General features: G+C 43.4%; 1 protein-coding gene across 4 annotated transcripts in view; it reads right to left on the reverse strand.

Annotated features, from left to right (window-relative positions):
* ccdc85cb (coiled-coil domain containing 85C, b) overlaps nt 1-19,395 on the reverse strand; it is a 109,402-nt gene that overhangs the window by 19,572 nt on the left and 70,435 nt on the right. For 2 of the 4 annotated variants that reach the window (XM_084314534.1, XM_084314533.1), the window contains exons 2-3: nt 9,756-9,835; nt 4,910-4,957 (exon numbers count right to left, since the gene is read on the reverse strand). In XM_084314534.1, coding sequence (XP_084170660.1) covers nt 4,910-4,957; nt 9,756-9,835 — 128 coding nt within the window. Of the gene's footprint in view, nt 1-4,909; nt 4,958-7,010; nt 7,080-9,755; nt 9,836-19,395 lie in introns of all 4 variants that reach the window. The other 2 variants (XM_084314532.1, XM_084314535.1) reach the window with 2 other exon arrangements.

The following is a 19,395-nucleotide window of genomic DNA, read 5'->3' on the forward strand; positions in this document are numbered from 1 at the left end:
CTTTCTGCGCGCGGCGTGAGCTCACACACACACACACACACACACACACACACACACACACACACACACACACACACACACACACACACACACACACACACACACACACACACACACACACACACACACACACACACACACACACACACACACACACACACACACACACACACACACACACACACACACACACACACACACACACACACACACACACACACACACACACACACACACACACACACACACACACACACACACACACACACACACACACACACACACACACACACACGATGCCTGGGAGAACTATGGCTATAAATAATCTGAGCGGTGTGTGTATGTGTGAGTGAACATTGTGTCGTGTCTGTTGCTCCGGGCACCCAGCAGACATGCATGTGCGTGCACGCACGTACACACACACACAGGTGCGTGCACACACACACACATAGACGCGCGTGCACACACACACACAGGCGCGCGCACACACACACAGGCGCTCGCACACACACAGACGCGCGCGCACACACACCCTTTCATGCTTTAATTAGCATTCCCCTTCTTTCTTCTCTCCTTTAAAAAAAAAAAACCCTCGCATCTCTCCGCTGGCTCAGTATTCCCTCGTTACTCCGCTTAACATTTTCCCATCCTTCCCGCGGCATTCCATGATCTCTTGCTTTAGCATTCCTCATCCGTAGCCCGGCTCCCGCTGGCAGCTCAGTGCCACAGTCTCCTCTCTGCTAACAGACGGTGATCACCGTGTCTTCCCCCCGCGCTCCGGTGTCTTTCAGGCTCAGGACATTAAATGCCATGCGTGGAAAACCTGGAAGCGTATATATTTAGGTCCTGAATCCGAAAAGCAGGACAACGTACTGCGAGCAGCAGGGGGGTGGAACGATGCACATTATTTTCAGATTCAATACGAATATTCCATTTTGGAGGCCATGATTCGATTTGTTTGTGTTTTTTTTACCCATATAGCTCTAATAGATTATAGATTATAGATTATTATATATATAGATTATACATATATACACTATGCAAGCTTGTTTGAAAAATACTAATTATATTTCATAGTCGTAAATGATGAAAATGAGCCTCTAAAGATGTTAATAGAAGTAACCACACCAGTTAAACTGTGTGCTGATGGGCACCTCATATATTCAAACCCATCAACTACAGAAAATCGTCGATATGGTGTGACATTTTTATAGATTACAGATTACATTAAAAATAAATTCTGTATTGAGATCACTACACCCCTAGTGAGTTAGACAGCTAAGAATATCAACAGATTTTATACCAAGCTAAAAGAACGTCCTGAATTTTCCAATTACTCCCCATGCATCATCCCAATGATGATTTCAATTGTTGAATGATTTCAATTAGCTATAGGCCAGATTTACGCAGCGTCCTTATCCTAAAGAAATATAGCCTGACAACCGTTAAACCAACCACCACGCCCTCCTATCTCATCTCCTCACCGGACTGCTTCTCTAACCTCATCCCTAAATTGACCTTGACCACTGCAAGAAACGCACACAGTGCTATTCGTCTGTTGGACAGGCTAGGATGAGCTGGCAGTTGGCCCCCCCTCTGTTCCTCCTCCTGGCTACAGCACCCAGACCCTCCCTGCATCGTATACATCCATCCATCACAATGTCCCGGGTACCGACAGGAAGGAGGCTTGGACGCCATGCATCATCTCCTGTCTTGAGTTATGAGCAGATGTTTGGGGCGGTGGTGGGTGCAGGGGAGCGCTTGGACGCTATGAAGGAATATAGAGGAGAATATACAGTAGAATGGGTCTATTTGGAGTTGATGCTGCTGGGTAGATATCAGCAGAGATCATTATATTACGAGGAATAGGGATGGACCAATACCAACATCAGATATCGGTCCGATAAACCAGGCTAAAATAGGGCATTGGTATCGGATCAAAGCAAAGTGACTTACTGCATTTTGAACACTAAGAAGCATGTTAGATATCTCTAATGGAGAAGAATGTATTATATATCTCAATAATCTTTGTCAAATGATACCAAATTGATGGTCTAAGACTTATTGTTCAGTAAAAGCCATAGATGGGATCGGTAGGCCACTTGGTATCGGTCGATTCTGACAGTTTTAGTACTCTGAATAGGTATCGGCAGTGAGAAAGTGGTATCGGCGCCTCCCTAACGAGGAGATACATAACAGAACTACAGAAGTCAATGTGACGCCATATGCTTACGCTGGCATAGCAAAGATGGCGGAGTATGCTAATCAAATGGAAAAGCCGAGCCCAAAGTGGGCCTGCATGAAAGTCGAGTTATTGCTAAGGAAACGGACAGTTTAGCTCCTAAACTACAGCACGACACTTGCTTAAATCTTCACAAGTTCGTTTTGGTAGGAACAAGAAGAGAAAAATGACCAAAAATTGATTCAGAAATCTTGTTCTCGAGGTCAACGCCACCAACTGCCTGAACTGGAACCCATTCATTGTTGTGACCACAGAGATAACTGGAATGAGATTACTTCTCTTATTTTACAGCCAGGTGACGTCACAAGTTCGAGGGCTCTCGCTCTGATTTCCAGCTTTAGGAGAGTGGTGCGTGTACCGTGTTCACAAATATTAACTGAACTGTCCGCTGGGGAACAGGAAAACCACATGTGAATTCTTAAAACGTTGTTTTGTGAACATGCGTCACTCTAAAAAGAACCCTCCAATAACCAGTAACTAGTTATTTGGGCACTAATATTCCATTTCATATTTTCATCCACCACAGCTATCTCACGAACACACCCGTTATTCTTCCCTTTCTCTCAGCACGTGGGTCACTTCGGTTGATCCCCTGCTCCACCCACTCTGAGCCTACGCTCACGCACAAAGTCAACCAGGTCAATTAGCCGTTAGCGGTTAATGGATGGGGGGGGGTCTCTCATCTGGTATAAATTCAATCTGTCATATAAATCATTAAATCATTAAGGCCTCTCTGAGTCAGCCCGGGCTCTGGGATGTTAATGACAGGAGGGCGGGGAGTGAGTGGCTGGAGTCCGATAGAGTGTTCTGTACACTTCACTGAGTCTGAGAAAAGACCGGCTATCTGTGTGAGAGTGGAAAGTCAAACAAACAGGCACACACACACAAAAACAACCTTACACAAACACACACACAATTCATCTTTGTGTGTGTGTGTGTGTATGCATGCATGCATGCGTATGCGCATGTTTCTTTGCGTCCATGCATGTTAACTGTGTGTGCAGTCTTGTAGCTAAAAGATTAAAGCATGGCACTCATAATGCCAGGGTTAAAGGTGTGATACCTAACTAGGGTCATTCATGCTAAAAATTATTACATAAAACGAGGTATCTTGTGTCAATGTTAGGGTTGGGTACCTTTCACATTTGAATCGATACCTGTGAATCGATACCGATACCTTTTTTCTGTACTTTAGTCTCTAAATTTTTTTTATCTACCTACCTCAGTTGTAAAAAAATAAAAATAAAAATATTCCAAACTTCAAATAATTTATTATCATTATTATTTATTTAGAACAATTTGTTAATATATATATGTAATATATAATATTGCAGCGAGCGTTGTCTGCATCTAGCTTTGTAAAGTGTAACCACACTTGCGACCGTTTTCGGCTTGCCATTGCCCCGACTGCTTTGTTGTTGAATCAAGTCAAATCCTAGGTAAGCGTGTATTGTGCCGGCGTGAATGTTGGCGTGAACATGTGTGGCACACTTCATAGGTTTCGTTTAGCGGTAAACTAAACGTTGACGTCATCGGACACAAATTATTTTTTAACGTGAAACGGTACTCGGTAGTACCGACGTGATTCGGTCGGTACCCTTAAAAGTACCTGATGCTGTACCAATCCCTAGTCAACGTGCCTCTCCGTCCGTTTCCTGTGTGTGTGTGTGTGTGTGTGTGTGTGTGTGTGTGTGTGTGTGTGTGTGTGTGTGTGTGTGTGTGTGTGTGTGTGTGTGTGTGTGTGTGTGTGTGTAAACCCCTGTGTGTATCCACCTTGCCAGCATTGTGTCCACTCCTTGGTCCTTTTAAAGTTTAAACCACTCAGCCCGGTTGTTCTTGGGGGTCAACATTCCTGTGATAAGCTCGTATTGTTTCCTTCGTGCTCGGCGGCGCAAGTTTCACTGGGCCAGTTTCACAACATGGCAGTTGGGCAATACATCCACTGAGGCAGATAATCCATTGTAAAATTCCACCTGCTAGTATTGAGACACATCGGAGCAAAAGTCATGTTGCATAACAGTGATGTGTACGCCACGCCTACTACAAAGTAAATACTGCTAGTGCTTTTTAGAAACGTTGCTAGGCTGTATAGATAACGGTTGACTTTTAACCCCAAATATTTCACTATGACCCTGACAACTTCAGTAACTTCAGTCACTGCCATTTCATATGCAGACAGTTCCTCAATGACAAGAACAACAAGAACATTAATAAAAACGTCATACATTCCTGCATTCTTCAACTACACACACCAGTTGTCTGCCATGCATAATGGATGCTTTGAGCTACCTGTGTCACCACCGTACTTTAAATTATTCAGCCCCACAAGACGTCGCGACAAGCCGGGACAAGTGTGTATGCAGTTCATGCACCAAAGCACAATGTTGCATTCATTCACCTTGGCTACCAAGTGCCAAACCCACAACTGTTGTATGCAAAGCAGCTTCAAGAGAAAAGCTTTCCAAAAAGGGTCTTTGCCAGGAAGACTGTGCCATCCATGTGCGTTCATCCACTTAGCATGCTAGCAGCAGAAAGAGGTGCCACCCCCGTTAGGTGCCGCAATAAGCTAACAGCAGTGAAAGTACCATCACCAGACAGAGAGATAGGTTGAAACAGCAAGTGGCATTTCACAGAGGCCAAGGTTCATTGGCATTTAGAGGGAGTTACCTTCTTTGGCTGCGCCGGTATCTGTGATAAGCTATACCGGCTATAGGCCTGGAGGGGTTAAAACAGAAAAGGTTGTAGTATTGGTTTATTGTTAGGATTTACTGGAACATCTGGAGTTATTTGTTGCTGCCAAGGTTGAAACGTCTCTTCCTGGGGTCAACGCATGGTCAACTGGTTCTGTGTGCTGATGAAGTAACTAAGGCCGACACCACTTATCGATGATTATCGATAACTGCGTGAAATCGATAAGTGGTGTCACTTTTTTGCATGTGTAAAAATACTTATTTATTTTTAAATACTTTTTTCTTAAACAAAATATATATCTATATTATTTATCGTTAGTTTGTGTGTGTGTGGGTTAATATATATATTATTTTTATATATATATATACATTTTCTTTTATATTTATTTATAATAATAATTAAAAAAAATCTATATTTATCGATAATTTTGTCCCGATTTATCGATTCTTCCAAATGGCATATCGTCTCAGCCTTAGAAGTAACCACAGCAAAAAGAGAAACACTGAAACAATATGGAGGATAGAACACAAGTTCGGACCCATTGTATGTTAAACGTTTTGAGGTCATTTTGAGGAAGAACTAGAAGGTTCAGACACCAAGTACTGTAGGGTTTCATCTTTATCACACTCACAGTAGAGAAACAGTCGTTTCTACAACCACGTCCCCATCATCACACAATGCAAACCAATGCAAAGGGTATTCAAACACTGTGTCCCCGTGAGTGTGTGCTGATAATCTTCTTTTGAGTGTACAGTACTTCCTTTAAGTGTACAGTATTTATTTTAAGTGTACAGTTCTTCTTTTACATGTACAGTATTTATTTACAGTACTTATTTTATGTGTACAGTATTTATTTTAAGTGTACAGTACTTCTTGGCGTCACTACCAAAGGAAACTTTTCAGCACCCACTAGGAAAATGTAATTTTCTAGTCTAACTGTGATTTTTGAAAAGGAGTATTATTTTAGAAAGGTTAGTAATAATAGGTTATAATATATATGGCCTGATGTAAAGTGAGCTCAATGTGTAGCTCCTAATTGTAGCACTCAAGAGCTAATTACACAGATCGGTGAGGTTTTGCATCAAACACACACACACACACACACACACACACACACACACACACACACACACACACACACACACACACACACACACACACACACACACACACACACACACACACACACACACACACACACACACACACACACACACACACACACACACACACACACACACACACACACACACACACACACACACACACAACCTCTCACACACCTTTAATGCCTACATATTCATCTTCAGGGAAATAATTGGGGGTTGGAAAAAGAGAAAGAATAAAATGTATTCTTTAACTGCGACTTCAAACTCCATTTGAATTGTCTTCAAACTCCATTTGAATTGTGCCTTCAAACTCCATTTTAACTGTCTTCAAACTTTATTTTAACTGTGTCTTCAAAACTCCATTTTAACTGTGTCTTCAAACTCTATTTGAATTGTGTCTTCAAACTTTATTTTAACTGTCTTCAAACTCCATTTTAACTGTGTCTTCAAACTCTATTTTAACTGTCTTCAAACTTCATTTTAACTGCATCTTCAAACTCCATTTTAACTGTGTCTTCAAACTCTATTTTAACTGCGTCTTCAAACTCCATTTTAACTGTTAAATAAGTTAAATAAGCAAACTTTTACAAAATAAATGTTTTTCATTCTCGAACACAATCAGACCGATTTGTTATGACATACTATATAGCTTGTTGCGTAGTTGTGTTTCGTAGAAGTTGATTGAGGGTCAGAGGTCAGGTCCGACACCTGCTGACAAAATAAAACGTCCCTGATAAACTTCCCTATGACTTTACTGGGGGGGAACTGGTCTCCAATCGCTTGATACTTCACATTTAAGAGCCCCTGGGGTACGAATCCGAACTCCCGCTGAACTCCGTGAATTTGGCAAAAGCTAATTTCTCGCTTCTACCCCCCCCCCCCCCCCCCCAAAGTCAGTGAAGTCACAGCAAGGTCAGTGGCGAGGAGGTGTGGGTGGAAAAGTAGGGTTGGGGGGGTGTTGCACCCACCCTGTTACTGTCACTTAGTTCTCCTTTCCTCTCCTCTCCCCCCGGTCCCTTCGCTCTGCCTCGGCGCGCCTAAAAAAAACACATTGATAACACACTCTCTCCAACCTACAGATGGTCCACGCTTGTTGCAAAAAAACAGGGGCTGGGGAACAGGCACCAAGTGACCATTTTGTCTTGTCGCAGCATATCGTATAGTGGCAGCATATCATATAGTGGCAGTATATCGTATAGTGGCAGTATATCGTATAGTGGCAGCATATCATATAGTGGCAGTATATCGTAAAGTGGCAGCATATCGTATAGTGGCAGCATATCATATAGTGGCAGTATATCATATAGTGGCAGCATATCGTAAAGTGGCAGCATATCGTATAGTCGCAGCTAGTGTTGTCACGATATGGGAATTTCGAACTTCGATACGATACCTTGAAAAGTATCGATATTTGATACCATTTTCAATACCACAGGGAAAAAGGTTAAATCTTAAAATGTAAAAAAAAAGAAAAAAAAGATAAATATATATATTTTTTTTAAATAAATTTAGCTTTTGTTGCTGGTTGATTCTCCTCAGCTTCTCTCTGGTACTATAAGAGAAGATAAATATAACACTTTTAAAACCCTTTGTTTATCTTTAGATCACACATATAAAAATAACTAAATGATATAATCTTAGAAATGAAGTAAAGTTAATAGTACTGCGTGTTAAGCATAACAGATTGATTGATTGCAAATTGTATTAACAGATTGCAGAATGGATACAATACAGTACAGCTCAATACACACAATTGTTAAGGGGATGCAGACCAGAGAAAGACTTTTGTCTTGTTTACATCAGGGTCCCCCATTTTCAATTCATCATAAATATGACATTTTTATAAAAAAAAAAATCATCAAATTTAATTTATTATCTTTTTTCAACTGCAAAGTAAAACTTTGTCAACATGTTTTATATAATAAAATAAAGTTCAGTCTGTTCATCTCACTTCAATAATTTTTATTGCAGAACATGGTATTTTCTCAAGCAGACAGATGTAAACACTGTAATCTGTGTTGCATGTACCTGACAAACTGAACTGTTTGTATTACAGTCATATTCCAACTTAACTGAATGCACATGTGTGTGTGTGTGTGTGTGTGTGTGTGTGTGTGTGTGTGGACTACTGTACTATTACAGGTATTGAAATGAACAATGCAACTTCCTTATACAAAATGAAAAAGAAAATTAAATAATGATATTGTGGGAAATGAGTATTGAAGCCGTTTTAAATATTCAGAATGGATATGTATTGAAAAATCGATATTTTTTACAACACTAGTCGCAGCATATGGTATAGTGGTAACATATCATATAGAGGCAGCATATCGTATAGAGGCAGCATATCGTATAGTGGCAGCATATCGTATAGAGGCAGCATATCGTATAGTGGCAGCATATCGTATAGTGGCAGCATATCGTATAGTGGCAGCATATCGTATAGTGGCAGCATATCGTATAGTCGCAGCATATCGTATAGTGGCAGCATATCATATAGTGGCAGCATATCGTATCGTATAGTGGCAGCATATCGTATAGTGGCAGCATATCGTATAGTGGAAGCATATCATATAGTGGCAGCATATCGTATAGTGGCAGCATATCGTATAGTGGCAGCATATCATATAGTGGCAGCATATCGTATAGTGGCAGCATATCATATAGTGGCAGCATATCGTATAGTGGCAGCATATCATATAGTGGCAGCATATCATATAGTGGCAGCATATCATATAGTGGCAGCATATCATATAGTGGCAGCATATCATATAGTGGCAGCATATCGTATAGTGGCAGCATATCGTATAGTGGCAGCATATCGTAAAGAGGCAGCATATCGTAAAGAGGCAGCATATCATATAGTGGCAGCATATCGTATAGTGGCAGCATATCGTAAAGAGGCAGCATATCGTAAAGAGGCAGCATATCGTATAGTAGCAGCATATCGTATAGTGGCAGCATATCGTAAAGAGGCAGAATATCGTATAGTGGCAGCATATCATATAGTGGCAGCATATCGTATAGTGGCAGCATATCGTAAAGAGGCAGCATATCGTAAAGAGGCAGCATATCATATAGTGGCAGCATATCGTATAGTGGCAGCATATCGTATAGTGGCAGCATATCGTAAAGAGGCAGCATATTGTATAGTGGCAGCATATCGTATAGTGGCAGCATATCGTAAAGAGGCAGCATATCGTATAGTGGCAGCATATCATATAGTGGCAGCATATCATATAGTGGCAGCATATCGTAAAGAGGCAGCATATCGTATAGTGGCAGCATATCGTATAGTGGCAGCATATCGTATAGTCGCAGCATATCGTATAGTGGCAGCATATCATATAGTGGCAGCATATCGTAAAGAGGCAGCATATCATATAGTGGCAGCATATCGTATAGTGGCAGCATATCGTATAGTCGCAGGCTCGCAGCATATCGTATAGTGGCAGCATATCATATAGTGGCAGCATATCGTATAGTGGCAGCATATCATATAGTGGCAGCATATCGTAAAGAGGCAGCATATTGTATATTCACGTTTGGTTGTACTGAACATAACCCGTCTTTGATATTTCTCCTCCTTACTGGTTCACTGAGCAACGATGAAAGTAGGGGCTAAGAGAGCAGCTCAGATGTCTGGACATAAAAGAGAAGAGAGGGAAGAGTGTGCGTGTGTATGCCGCACATGTTAGTGTGTTTGACCTCACCTGAGAGAGAAGCTTATTGTTGTCATCCTCCAGGATCCGCACTTTCGTCTCCAGCTGTCTGATGTAGTTGGAGGAGGGATCTGGAAAAGAGAGAGAGGGAGAGAGGGATGTGGAGAAGAGAGGGACATTAGCATTTCAAAGACCACTATAGAGATACAGTGGGGGTGGGATGATTGATTGATTGATTGATTGAAAACTTTATTAACAGATTGCAGAATGGGTACAATACAGTACGGCTCAATACACACAATTGTTAAGGGGATGCAGACCAGAGAAAGACTTCCGTCTTGTTTACATCAGGGTCCCCCATTTTCAATTCATCATAACATATATGACATACATGCCATACGGATAGACAGTACTGTTACATCTATACATTTATGACATACCAGATTTACAAATACAGTACTATTTGTCTTGGATGACTGTTTGAGGCCCTTCAAAAAGGTTAACATTTAGCCACAGCACTCTCCAAAGTGTGGATTTAAAATGATAGTCGTGGTGAGAGGTTGAGACGTGCACAGCATTTTCGTTTTATCCATGATTGGAACCATTTGATGGTTTGTCTCTCTCCCATGCTGCTTTGCAAACATCTAAAATTAAGCTAAAATTAGCCTTTCATGGCCAAACAGCAGCGTGAGGAGGAGACCCAATCCTTCTGCTCATGGTGCTTGTGACTGTGTCTGGTGCATCTTGCCATACTGCCCACCTGTCAGACAGACAACACCAGGCCGACTCTAAACCTCCCTCAGGTGCACAACCGACAGGCACAAGGCTTTAGTTGTGATTGAGACCATCCGCCTGGTCTACAGATCTATTACAGGAGTAAAATAAGTAATTTAGCGCCATTAACTTGACCAAACCTTGGGTTGCCATCCTACATGGTCAAAGTCCTTCAATACAGGCAATCATGCACTTGAGCCCTACAGTGGTTCTCAAACGTTTTCACGTCAAGGACCCATAAATCGATAGACCTTGGAAACCCTAAAGATTCTGTGGCACAAACCCCCATCTGAGACTATATTTGTCTGTCCAGAATTCCATAACTGTCTATACTGGAGGTGGGGAGACAAGTGGAGAGAGCGAAGCCTAGGATTACATAATCAAATTCTCATTTCTTATACCTTTTCTCACAGTGCTGCCAACTTGTACTGAAGTGTTGTTAGTGAAATGAACTATTCTCCATTTTGTTGGGGACACCGTGGAACGCCCTCAAGGACCCCCCGGAGGTCACCGGACCCCACTTTGAGTACCACCTTTCTTCTTGGCCTTTCTTCATTCAGTCCACTTGAGACCATCCATCTCACATCTCTGTGTGTGTCTCACTGAAGCAACCCGCTGGGCTTTGAACTAGTTGCCCACGTGGGGATGAACAGTTTCATACATGGTATGGTGTGGCGTTGAAGCAGCGATACATTAAGTTGAATCAGCTTAGGTGAGTTCATGTCGGGGACATCAGCAAAGCTGTGTGTGTGAGAGAGAGTGGAGGTGAGTGTGTGTGTGTGTGTGTGTGTGTGTAGGTGTGTGTGTGTGTGTAGGTGTGTGTGTGTGTGTGTAGGTGTGTGTGTGAGTGGAGGTGTGTGTGTGAGTGGAGGTGTGTGTGTGTGTGTGTGTGTGTGTGTGTGTAGGTGTGTGTGTGTGTGTAGGTGTGTGTGTGAGTGGAGGTGTGTGTGTGAGTGGAGGTGTGTGTGTGTGTGTGTGTGTGTGTGTGAGAGAGAAAAAGTGGAGGTGTGTGTGTGTGTGTGTGATAGAGAGAAAGTGGAAGTGTGCTGTGCTGTGTCTGTGTGAGAGAGGCTACATAACCTTTACATAAACACTAACCTAGCTAACGTTAGTCAGTTGTTTTATTTAGTAGGCTACATAACCTCTACATAAACACTAACCTAGCTAACGTTAGTCAGTTGTTTTATTTAGTAGGCTACATAACCTCTACATAAACACTAACCTAGCTAACGTTAGTCAGTTGTTTTATTTAGTAGGCTACATAACCTCTACATAAACACTAACCTAGCTAACGTTAGTCAGTTGTTTTATTTAGTAGGCTACATAACCTCTACATAAACACTAACCTAGCTAACGTTAGTCAGCCGTTTTATTTAGTAGGCTACATAACCTCTACATAAACACTAACCTAGCTAACGTTAGTCAGTTGTTTTATTTAGTAGGCTACATAACCTCTACATAAACACTAACCTAGCTAACGTTAGTCAGTTGTTTTATTTAGTAGGCTACATAACCTCTACATAAACACTAACCTAGCTAACGTTAGTCAGTTGTTTTATTTAGTAGGCTACATAACCTCTACATAAACACTAACCTAGCTAACGTTAGTCAGTTGTTTTATTTAGTAGGCTACATAACCTCTACATAAACACTAACCTAGCTAACGTTAGTCAGTTGTTTTATTTAGTAGGCTACATAACCTCTACATAAACACTAACCTAGCTAACGTTAGTCAGTTGTTTTATTTAGTAGGCTACATAACCTTTACATAAACACTAACCTAGCTAACGTTAGTCAGTTGTTTTATTTAGTAGGCTACATAACCTCTACATAAACACTAACCTAGCTAACGTTAGTCAGCCGTTTTATTTAGTAGGCTATATAACCTTTACATTTAAACAATAACCTAGCTAAGTAACGTTAGTCAGCCGTTTTATTTAGTAGGCTACATAACCTCTACATAAACACTAACCTCACTAACATTAGTCAGCTGTTTTATTTAGCATGCTATATAACCCCCGCGTTTCACTTTGACTCACCGGCAAGTGCCTACTTGCACGAAACAGGTTACAAAGTGAGGGAGATTAGTTGTTGTTCAGGAAGAAATCGGGTAATGTCCTTCAAATAACGAAGAAGCCTACCGCGCATGCACACACACACATTTGAAATCTTTATTTATATCCACATGAACAGAAGTACAAGGAATCCTCATACAAAGGACATAAACACTGCCAGTGCAGTCAGAAAGTATGAAAGAACAGCCAGTTACAAAGTGCATGGACGGCAGAACGCTGTTACACACCGTATGGCTGAACTACTCGTCGGACACATCGGACATGAATCATGGGTAAAGGAAACAACGCCTCCTCCAAATTGAGCGGCTTCCTATAATAGCTGATACTGAGCAGTACCTTGCTAACAGCTTGGCCTTCCTTTTGGGGAGACCGGCTATTTGTAGGCCCCTCACAACCAACTTGTGCACATGCCCTAGGCTTCCAAAGATAAAAACTAGAAGATTACACATCTGTAGCCTAGCTGTGAGATGGTCTGCTGTAGCTGTTGGTATTTCAACACTTTGGTTAGAAAGGCTTCTTCTAAGCTGTAATCAAAGGTACAGCCAACCTCAAGAATGGACACCTCCCTAACACACACCCACACACACACCCACACACCACACACACACACACACACACACACACACACACACACACACACACACACACACACACACACACACACACACACACTCTCTTATGGTCATGATTGTTACTACACATTCAAACTTGCAATTTCAAAATGTTTTGTCACAAGCTATTTCAATGAAATTAAATGTCCACAACACAAGGCATGTTGAATAGTACAGTCATTGCAAAATTAGATCCTCGAATTCAATCTTTAAGGTCAAACAGGCCAAAGTATCACATAACATCCACTGTCCATTTCAAGACTTAATATACGTCCCTATGGAATCTGAATCTTGAGGTGGATTCTCTCAGATCGAACTGGTCAGATTGTAAACATAACTTTGAATTGTAACTGAAGTATAAGCGATGGTATTAGGCTAAATGATTCACAACCACCGAGTCAAATTACTTCAATTCAGTCAATTCAAAGTGTAACTGAGGGGTACAATTCCCTGACTGTATTGATAAGTATGGTATCATTAAACCACTACCGCTTTATGTACTTTAACTACTGGCCATACAGTACACGATATCTAAATATGATGAACACTTTCCCACCATGAAACCAAGTCCACACAAAGGTAATAATCAAATATTTAATATATAGCAAAAGGTACATATAATATTCACCATTACATTTATGATTTGAATGCTCTTGTAAGGCAAATGAGTACTCGTAGGCAAATCAACACTGAATGTCCAATCTCTGGTTACGCAGGAAGCAAGTATACAACCTGGCTCTTAAAGAATTATATCTATGGTCACTTAATGATTATAGCTGGATATACTGTAGGGGTCCTCCCGGTTGTAGGCCGGTAGGGGGGGTAGGAGAGCCGTCGGCCGTATCCCGTCTGGTCAACGATTTCTAGGGAGACTTCACGTACAGAAGACAGTGCAGTAGAATCTTGATCCACAGATGAATACACCTTGGCTCTCTCGTAGGCTGTAGCTGTAGCTGTAGCTCCACAGTGAAGAAGAAGCGAGGCGACCTCAGTCTGGTCTGAGCGCCGTCTCACCTTGACTCCTTTCGGGGTAGATCCAACACTCACCGGTGTTGGCGATTATCCGCTCCACAAATCAAAGTACCAAAGCAAATATATATTCCATGCCGCATAGGGCTCAGCAGTCGTCGGGTAGGTAATCCAATGTACAGGTCCACTCGGTCCTCGCCTAGAACTCCTCGGATGAAAGCACCACGCGTGGTCTGCCCAACCTGGTTAAGACTCTAGATAACACGAGGAAGCGATGGGGGTGCTGCTCACTTTAGAACTCTAACCGCACGATGCACCATACATAATAGACTATTATTACTTAATAGAAATACGGTGCCAAACTCTGGCAATTCAGCTATTAATTCGCACGAGGTCTCACTGCTATTCTAAGGCCAAACAGGCCATACTACACCGCACGCGGTATCGTGGGGTGAGGCTTCACGTTCTGTTACTTAGTTGGGTAGAAGGGTAAAGGACTAAGGGAAATTCTACATTTCTTGCGCCATATTTATATGCACGGTGGACAAATAGTGCCACTCTGCTTTCGGTAGCCGTATTCCTGCGCGGAGCCGGGGCTAGTAAGGGCATGTCTCGTCGGTACCTTTGAACTTGAACGCCAGGGGCTGGTCCCTGGCGCCTGGTCCTTTTGTCCAATAAGAGAATGAACTATTATGGGCTGTAGTAGAATAAAGGAATATTCCGTGTATATGTACAAGGAATATACAAGGGATATCAAACGATATACAAATACTATTCAATATATATCCATAAATAAATATATATATTCGGTTTAATCTGATCCTTCACAACACAAAGTGTAAATTGAAGGGTATGTTTACTTTTGAATAATGTTTTATGAACAGATCCATGTCAATCAATTGGTTAGGATAAATAGCAAATACCAAATGTTTTCCACAATATATACCAATTCAAAATAAAGTCACTTTCTTACAATTATTGGATGGTAAGGACACTGACGCCGAACACTGATCCCAGATCTTTCTATGCCGACGGCTCCTTTGCAGAAGCAAAAGGATCAGCCCTCGACAGCAGACAGGAGACAGAGGCACAGGAAGGGTCAGTGGGCCGAACTGTCCAGAGAGCCGGTGATGGTGGTAGACAGCTACAGTAGGTGGGGTTGTTGGGTGATGGTGGTAGACCGCTACAGTAGGTGGGGTTGTTGGGTGATGGTGGTAGACAGCTACAGTAGGTGGGGTTGTTGGGTATGCTTCGACATTTCACTATACCGATACCTTGCATTTGATGCCGAAACCACTGCATTTTTGGGGCAACCATGTTTCTATAAAGAACTACAACTCATTATGTCTACATGGGATATAATAATTCCGCTGTGTATGTTGGATAGAATATGGCTAGGTAGTGACTGGCTGTGAAGATGGCATTTACTTTTGACTATTAAAACATGGACATTTGGCACCGTGCTTATAATAAGAAAAATTCTTGATTCTGGGTGGGGCCAGCAATGTCATTCGGTCAACATATTGATGGCAACGTTGTTTTTTTTGCCCTAGTAGACTGTGGGTCTGCTGCTGCTGTAACCCTGGTAAGATGCGTGGTTGGTTGTCTGACTGGAGGCTGTGGTGGCCAGAGAGAGAGAGAGAGAGGCTGGTAATCCTATCTCTCTCTCTCTGCCTTGTGACCCTCTAATCTGGATTCATCTGCTGGCCTGAGCTGCGGCCAGATCTCAAGCCGATTAGGCTCGAAGAAGGTTCCTCAGCCATCAGCCGCCACCATCAGCCGCCACCATCAGCCGCCACCATCAGCCGCCACCATCAGCCACCACCATCAGCCGCCACCATCAGCCGCCACCATCAGCCACCACCATCAGCCACCACCATCAGCCACCACCATCAGCCACCACCATCAGCCACCACCATCAGCCGCTACACCATCAGCCGCCACCATCAGCCGCCACCATCAGCCACCACCACCAGCCACCACCACCAGCCACCACCATCAGCCACCACCATCAGCCACCACCATCAGCCACCACCATCAGCCACCACCATCAGCCGCCACCATCAGCCACCACCACCAGCCACCACCATCAGCCGCCACCATCAGCCACCACCATCAGCCACCACCATCAGCCACCACCATCAGCCACCACCATCAGCCACCACCACCAGCCACCACCATCAGCCACCACCATCAGCCACCACCATCAGCCACCACCATCAGCCACCACCATCAGCCACCACCATCAGCCACCACCATCAGCCACCACCACCAGCCGCCACGTTCAACTTCAAAGACGACGACAATCCAACCAGCCGACCGACAGAGACCCTCAGAGAGAGGGACAGACTGACGGAGAGACCCTCAGAGAGAGGGACAGACTGACGGAGAGACCCTCACAGAGAGGGACAGACTGACAGAGAGACCCTCACAGAGAGGGACAGACTGACGGAGAGACCCTCACAGAGAGGGACAGACTGACGGAGAGACCCTCACAGAGAGGGACAGACTGACGGAGAGACCCTCAGAGAGAGGGACAGACTGACGGAGAGACCCTCACAGAGAGGGACAGACTGACGGAGAGACCCTCACAGAGAGGGACAGACTGACAGAGAGACCCTCACAGAGAGGGACAGACTGACGGAGAGACCCTCACAGAGAGGGACAGACTGACGGAGAGACCCTCACAGAGAGGGACAGACTGACGGAGAGACCCTCACAGAGAGGGACAGACTGACGGAGAGACCCTCACAGAGAGGGACAGACTGACAGAGAGACCCTCACAGAGAGGGACAGACTGACAGAGAGACCCTCACAGAGAGGGACAGACTGACGGAGAGACCCTCACAGAGAGGGACAGACTGACGGAGAGACCCTCACAGAGAGGGACAGACTGACAGAGAGACCCTCACAGAGAGGGACAGACTGACAGAGAGACCCTCACAGAGAGGGACAGACTGACGGAGAGACCCTCACAGAGAGGGACAGACTGACAGAGAGACCCTCACAGAGAGGGACAGACTGACAGAGAGACCCTCACAGAGAGGGACAGACTGACAGAGAGACCCTCACAGAGAGGGACAGACTGACAGAGAGACCCTCACAGAGAGGGACAGACTGACGGAGAGACCCTCACAGAGAGGGACAGACTGACAGAGAGACCCTCACAGAGAGACCCTCACAGAGAGGGACAAACTGACAGAGAGACCCTCACAGAGAGGGACAGACTGACGGAGAGACCCTCACAGAGAGGGACAGACTGACAGAGAGACCCTCAGAGAGAGGGACAGACTGACGGAGAGACCCTCACAGAGAGGGATAGACGGCCTTTCCTCAGAGAGAAGGATAGACGGTCTCTGTCAGAGGGTATGGTACATATATATATGTACATATATAGATGTACTGCTTATGGTTTGCAGGTGTGCCAACTGTCCCTACACCTTCATTTTTTTTTTTTTTTTTTTATATAAAAGGCATCTGTTATGAGATGAGAACATTTGGAAAGAATGTTGGTTAGGCCAGGTTACTGAATGACATTGAGATCTCTCCATCACCATCCCTCCAATGACCTGCGACGGCTCCTTCATCACGCCGCCTCCTTTTCATCTCCTCTGCCAGCGAGATGAAAGGGGGACCGGCGGGAGATCAGCATCAGAATCCACTTTCCTTTCACCAAGTGCATCATTTACACATCAGGGATTTGTCCTGGTAAATTCATTAGCAAATATTATATATATCACCAGATAAACTAGTAATACAGGCCAACTCTCTGGTTTCCCGCTAATCCCAAGCTTTCACCTGGGATAGAGAAGATATATCATGGCATGCTCATATACTTTCAGCTACTGTTGACTCAGAAAAGCAGTGTTGGTCTTGGAGCGTGGAACCCTGCTGTTTTGAGGCTAAGGAGATTCAGACTACACACTAACTGTTCTGAGGCTAAGGAGATTCAGACTACACACTAACTGTTCTGAGGCTAAGGAGATTCAGACTACACACTAACTGTTCTGAGGCTAAGGAGATTCAGACTACACACAAACTGTTCTGAGGCTAAGGAGATTCAGACTACACACTAACTGTTCTGAGGCTAAGGAGATTCAGACTACACACTAACTGTTCTGAGGCTAAGGAGATTCAGACTACACACTAACTGTTCTGAGGCTAAGGAGATTCAGACTACACACTAACTGTTCTGAGGCTAAGGAGATTCAGACTACACACTAACTGTTCTGAGGCTAAGGAGATTCAGACTACACACTAACTGTTCTGAGGCTAAGGAGATTCAGACTACACACTAACTGTTCTGAGGCTAAGGAGATTCAGACTACACACTAACTGTTCTGAGGCTAAGGAGATTCAGACTACACACTAACTGTTCTGAGGCTAAGGAGATTCAGACTACACACTAACTGTTCTGAGGCTAAGGAGATTCAGACTACACACTAACTGTTCTGAGGCTAAGGAGATTCAGACTACACACTAACTGTTCTGAGGCTAAGGAGATTCAGACTAGTACACACTAACTGTTCTGAGGCTAAGGAGATTCAGAAGTGGTCTTACTCTCTAATCTCTATGTACTGTATTTTTACTTTACTGCATAAATATAGACTTACCGTACTTTTCGCACTATAAGCCGCACCCGACTATAAGCCGCAGCAGCTAAATTGAATGATGTGTACATATATAAGCCGCACTGGACTATAAGCTGCAGGTGTTTTAATGTTTAATTGCCATATGTAAGGGTTCGTGCACAGAGGGGATTGTCACAATACTGTCGGACAAATAACAAGAATTAACTCATTTACAAGTTGTATTAAGTTTAGCAAATAAGGGAACAGATAAATAACATTTCAATGCAGTAAAAAAAGCAATATTTTCGGGTTTGGTCCACATATAAGCCGCACCGTTATATAAGCCGCAGGGTCGAAAAATGGGGAAAAAAGCCACGGCTTATAGTCCGAAAAGTACGGTACTCACATCCATACACACACACAAAATATACACAGTGAACATGAGAAAGCCTGCACATAAACGCTCACACACATGCCTAGACTGTTACACACACACTCCCAGGCACGAGTAACAAGTATGAATACTAGGGGTGTAACTGTACACACAAAAAAACACGGTTCTGTACATATCTCGGTTTTGAAGTCACAGTTGGGTACAGTTTCGGTACAGTGGGGGAGTTTGCAGAACGTGGCTTTCCATGTTCCAATCGGGGGTGATGTAGTGCGCAGTTACTGTTAAGTAGGGCTGTCA

This window comes from Notolepis coatsorum (genome assembly GCF_963971535.1).
Source record: "Notolepis coatsorum genome assembly, chromosome: 5".
Lineage (NCBI taxonomy): Eukaryota > Metazoa > Chordata > Actinopteri > Aulopiformes > Paralepididae > Notolepis > Notolepis coatsorum.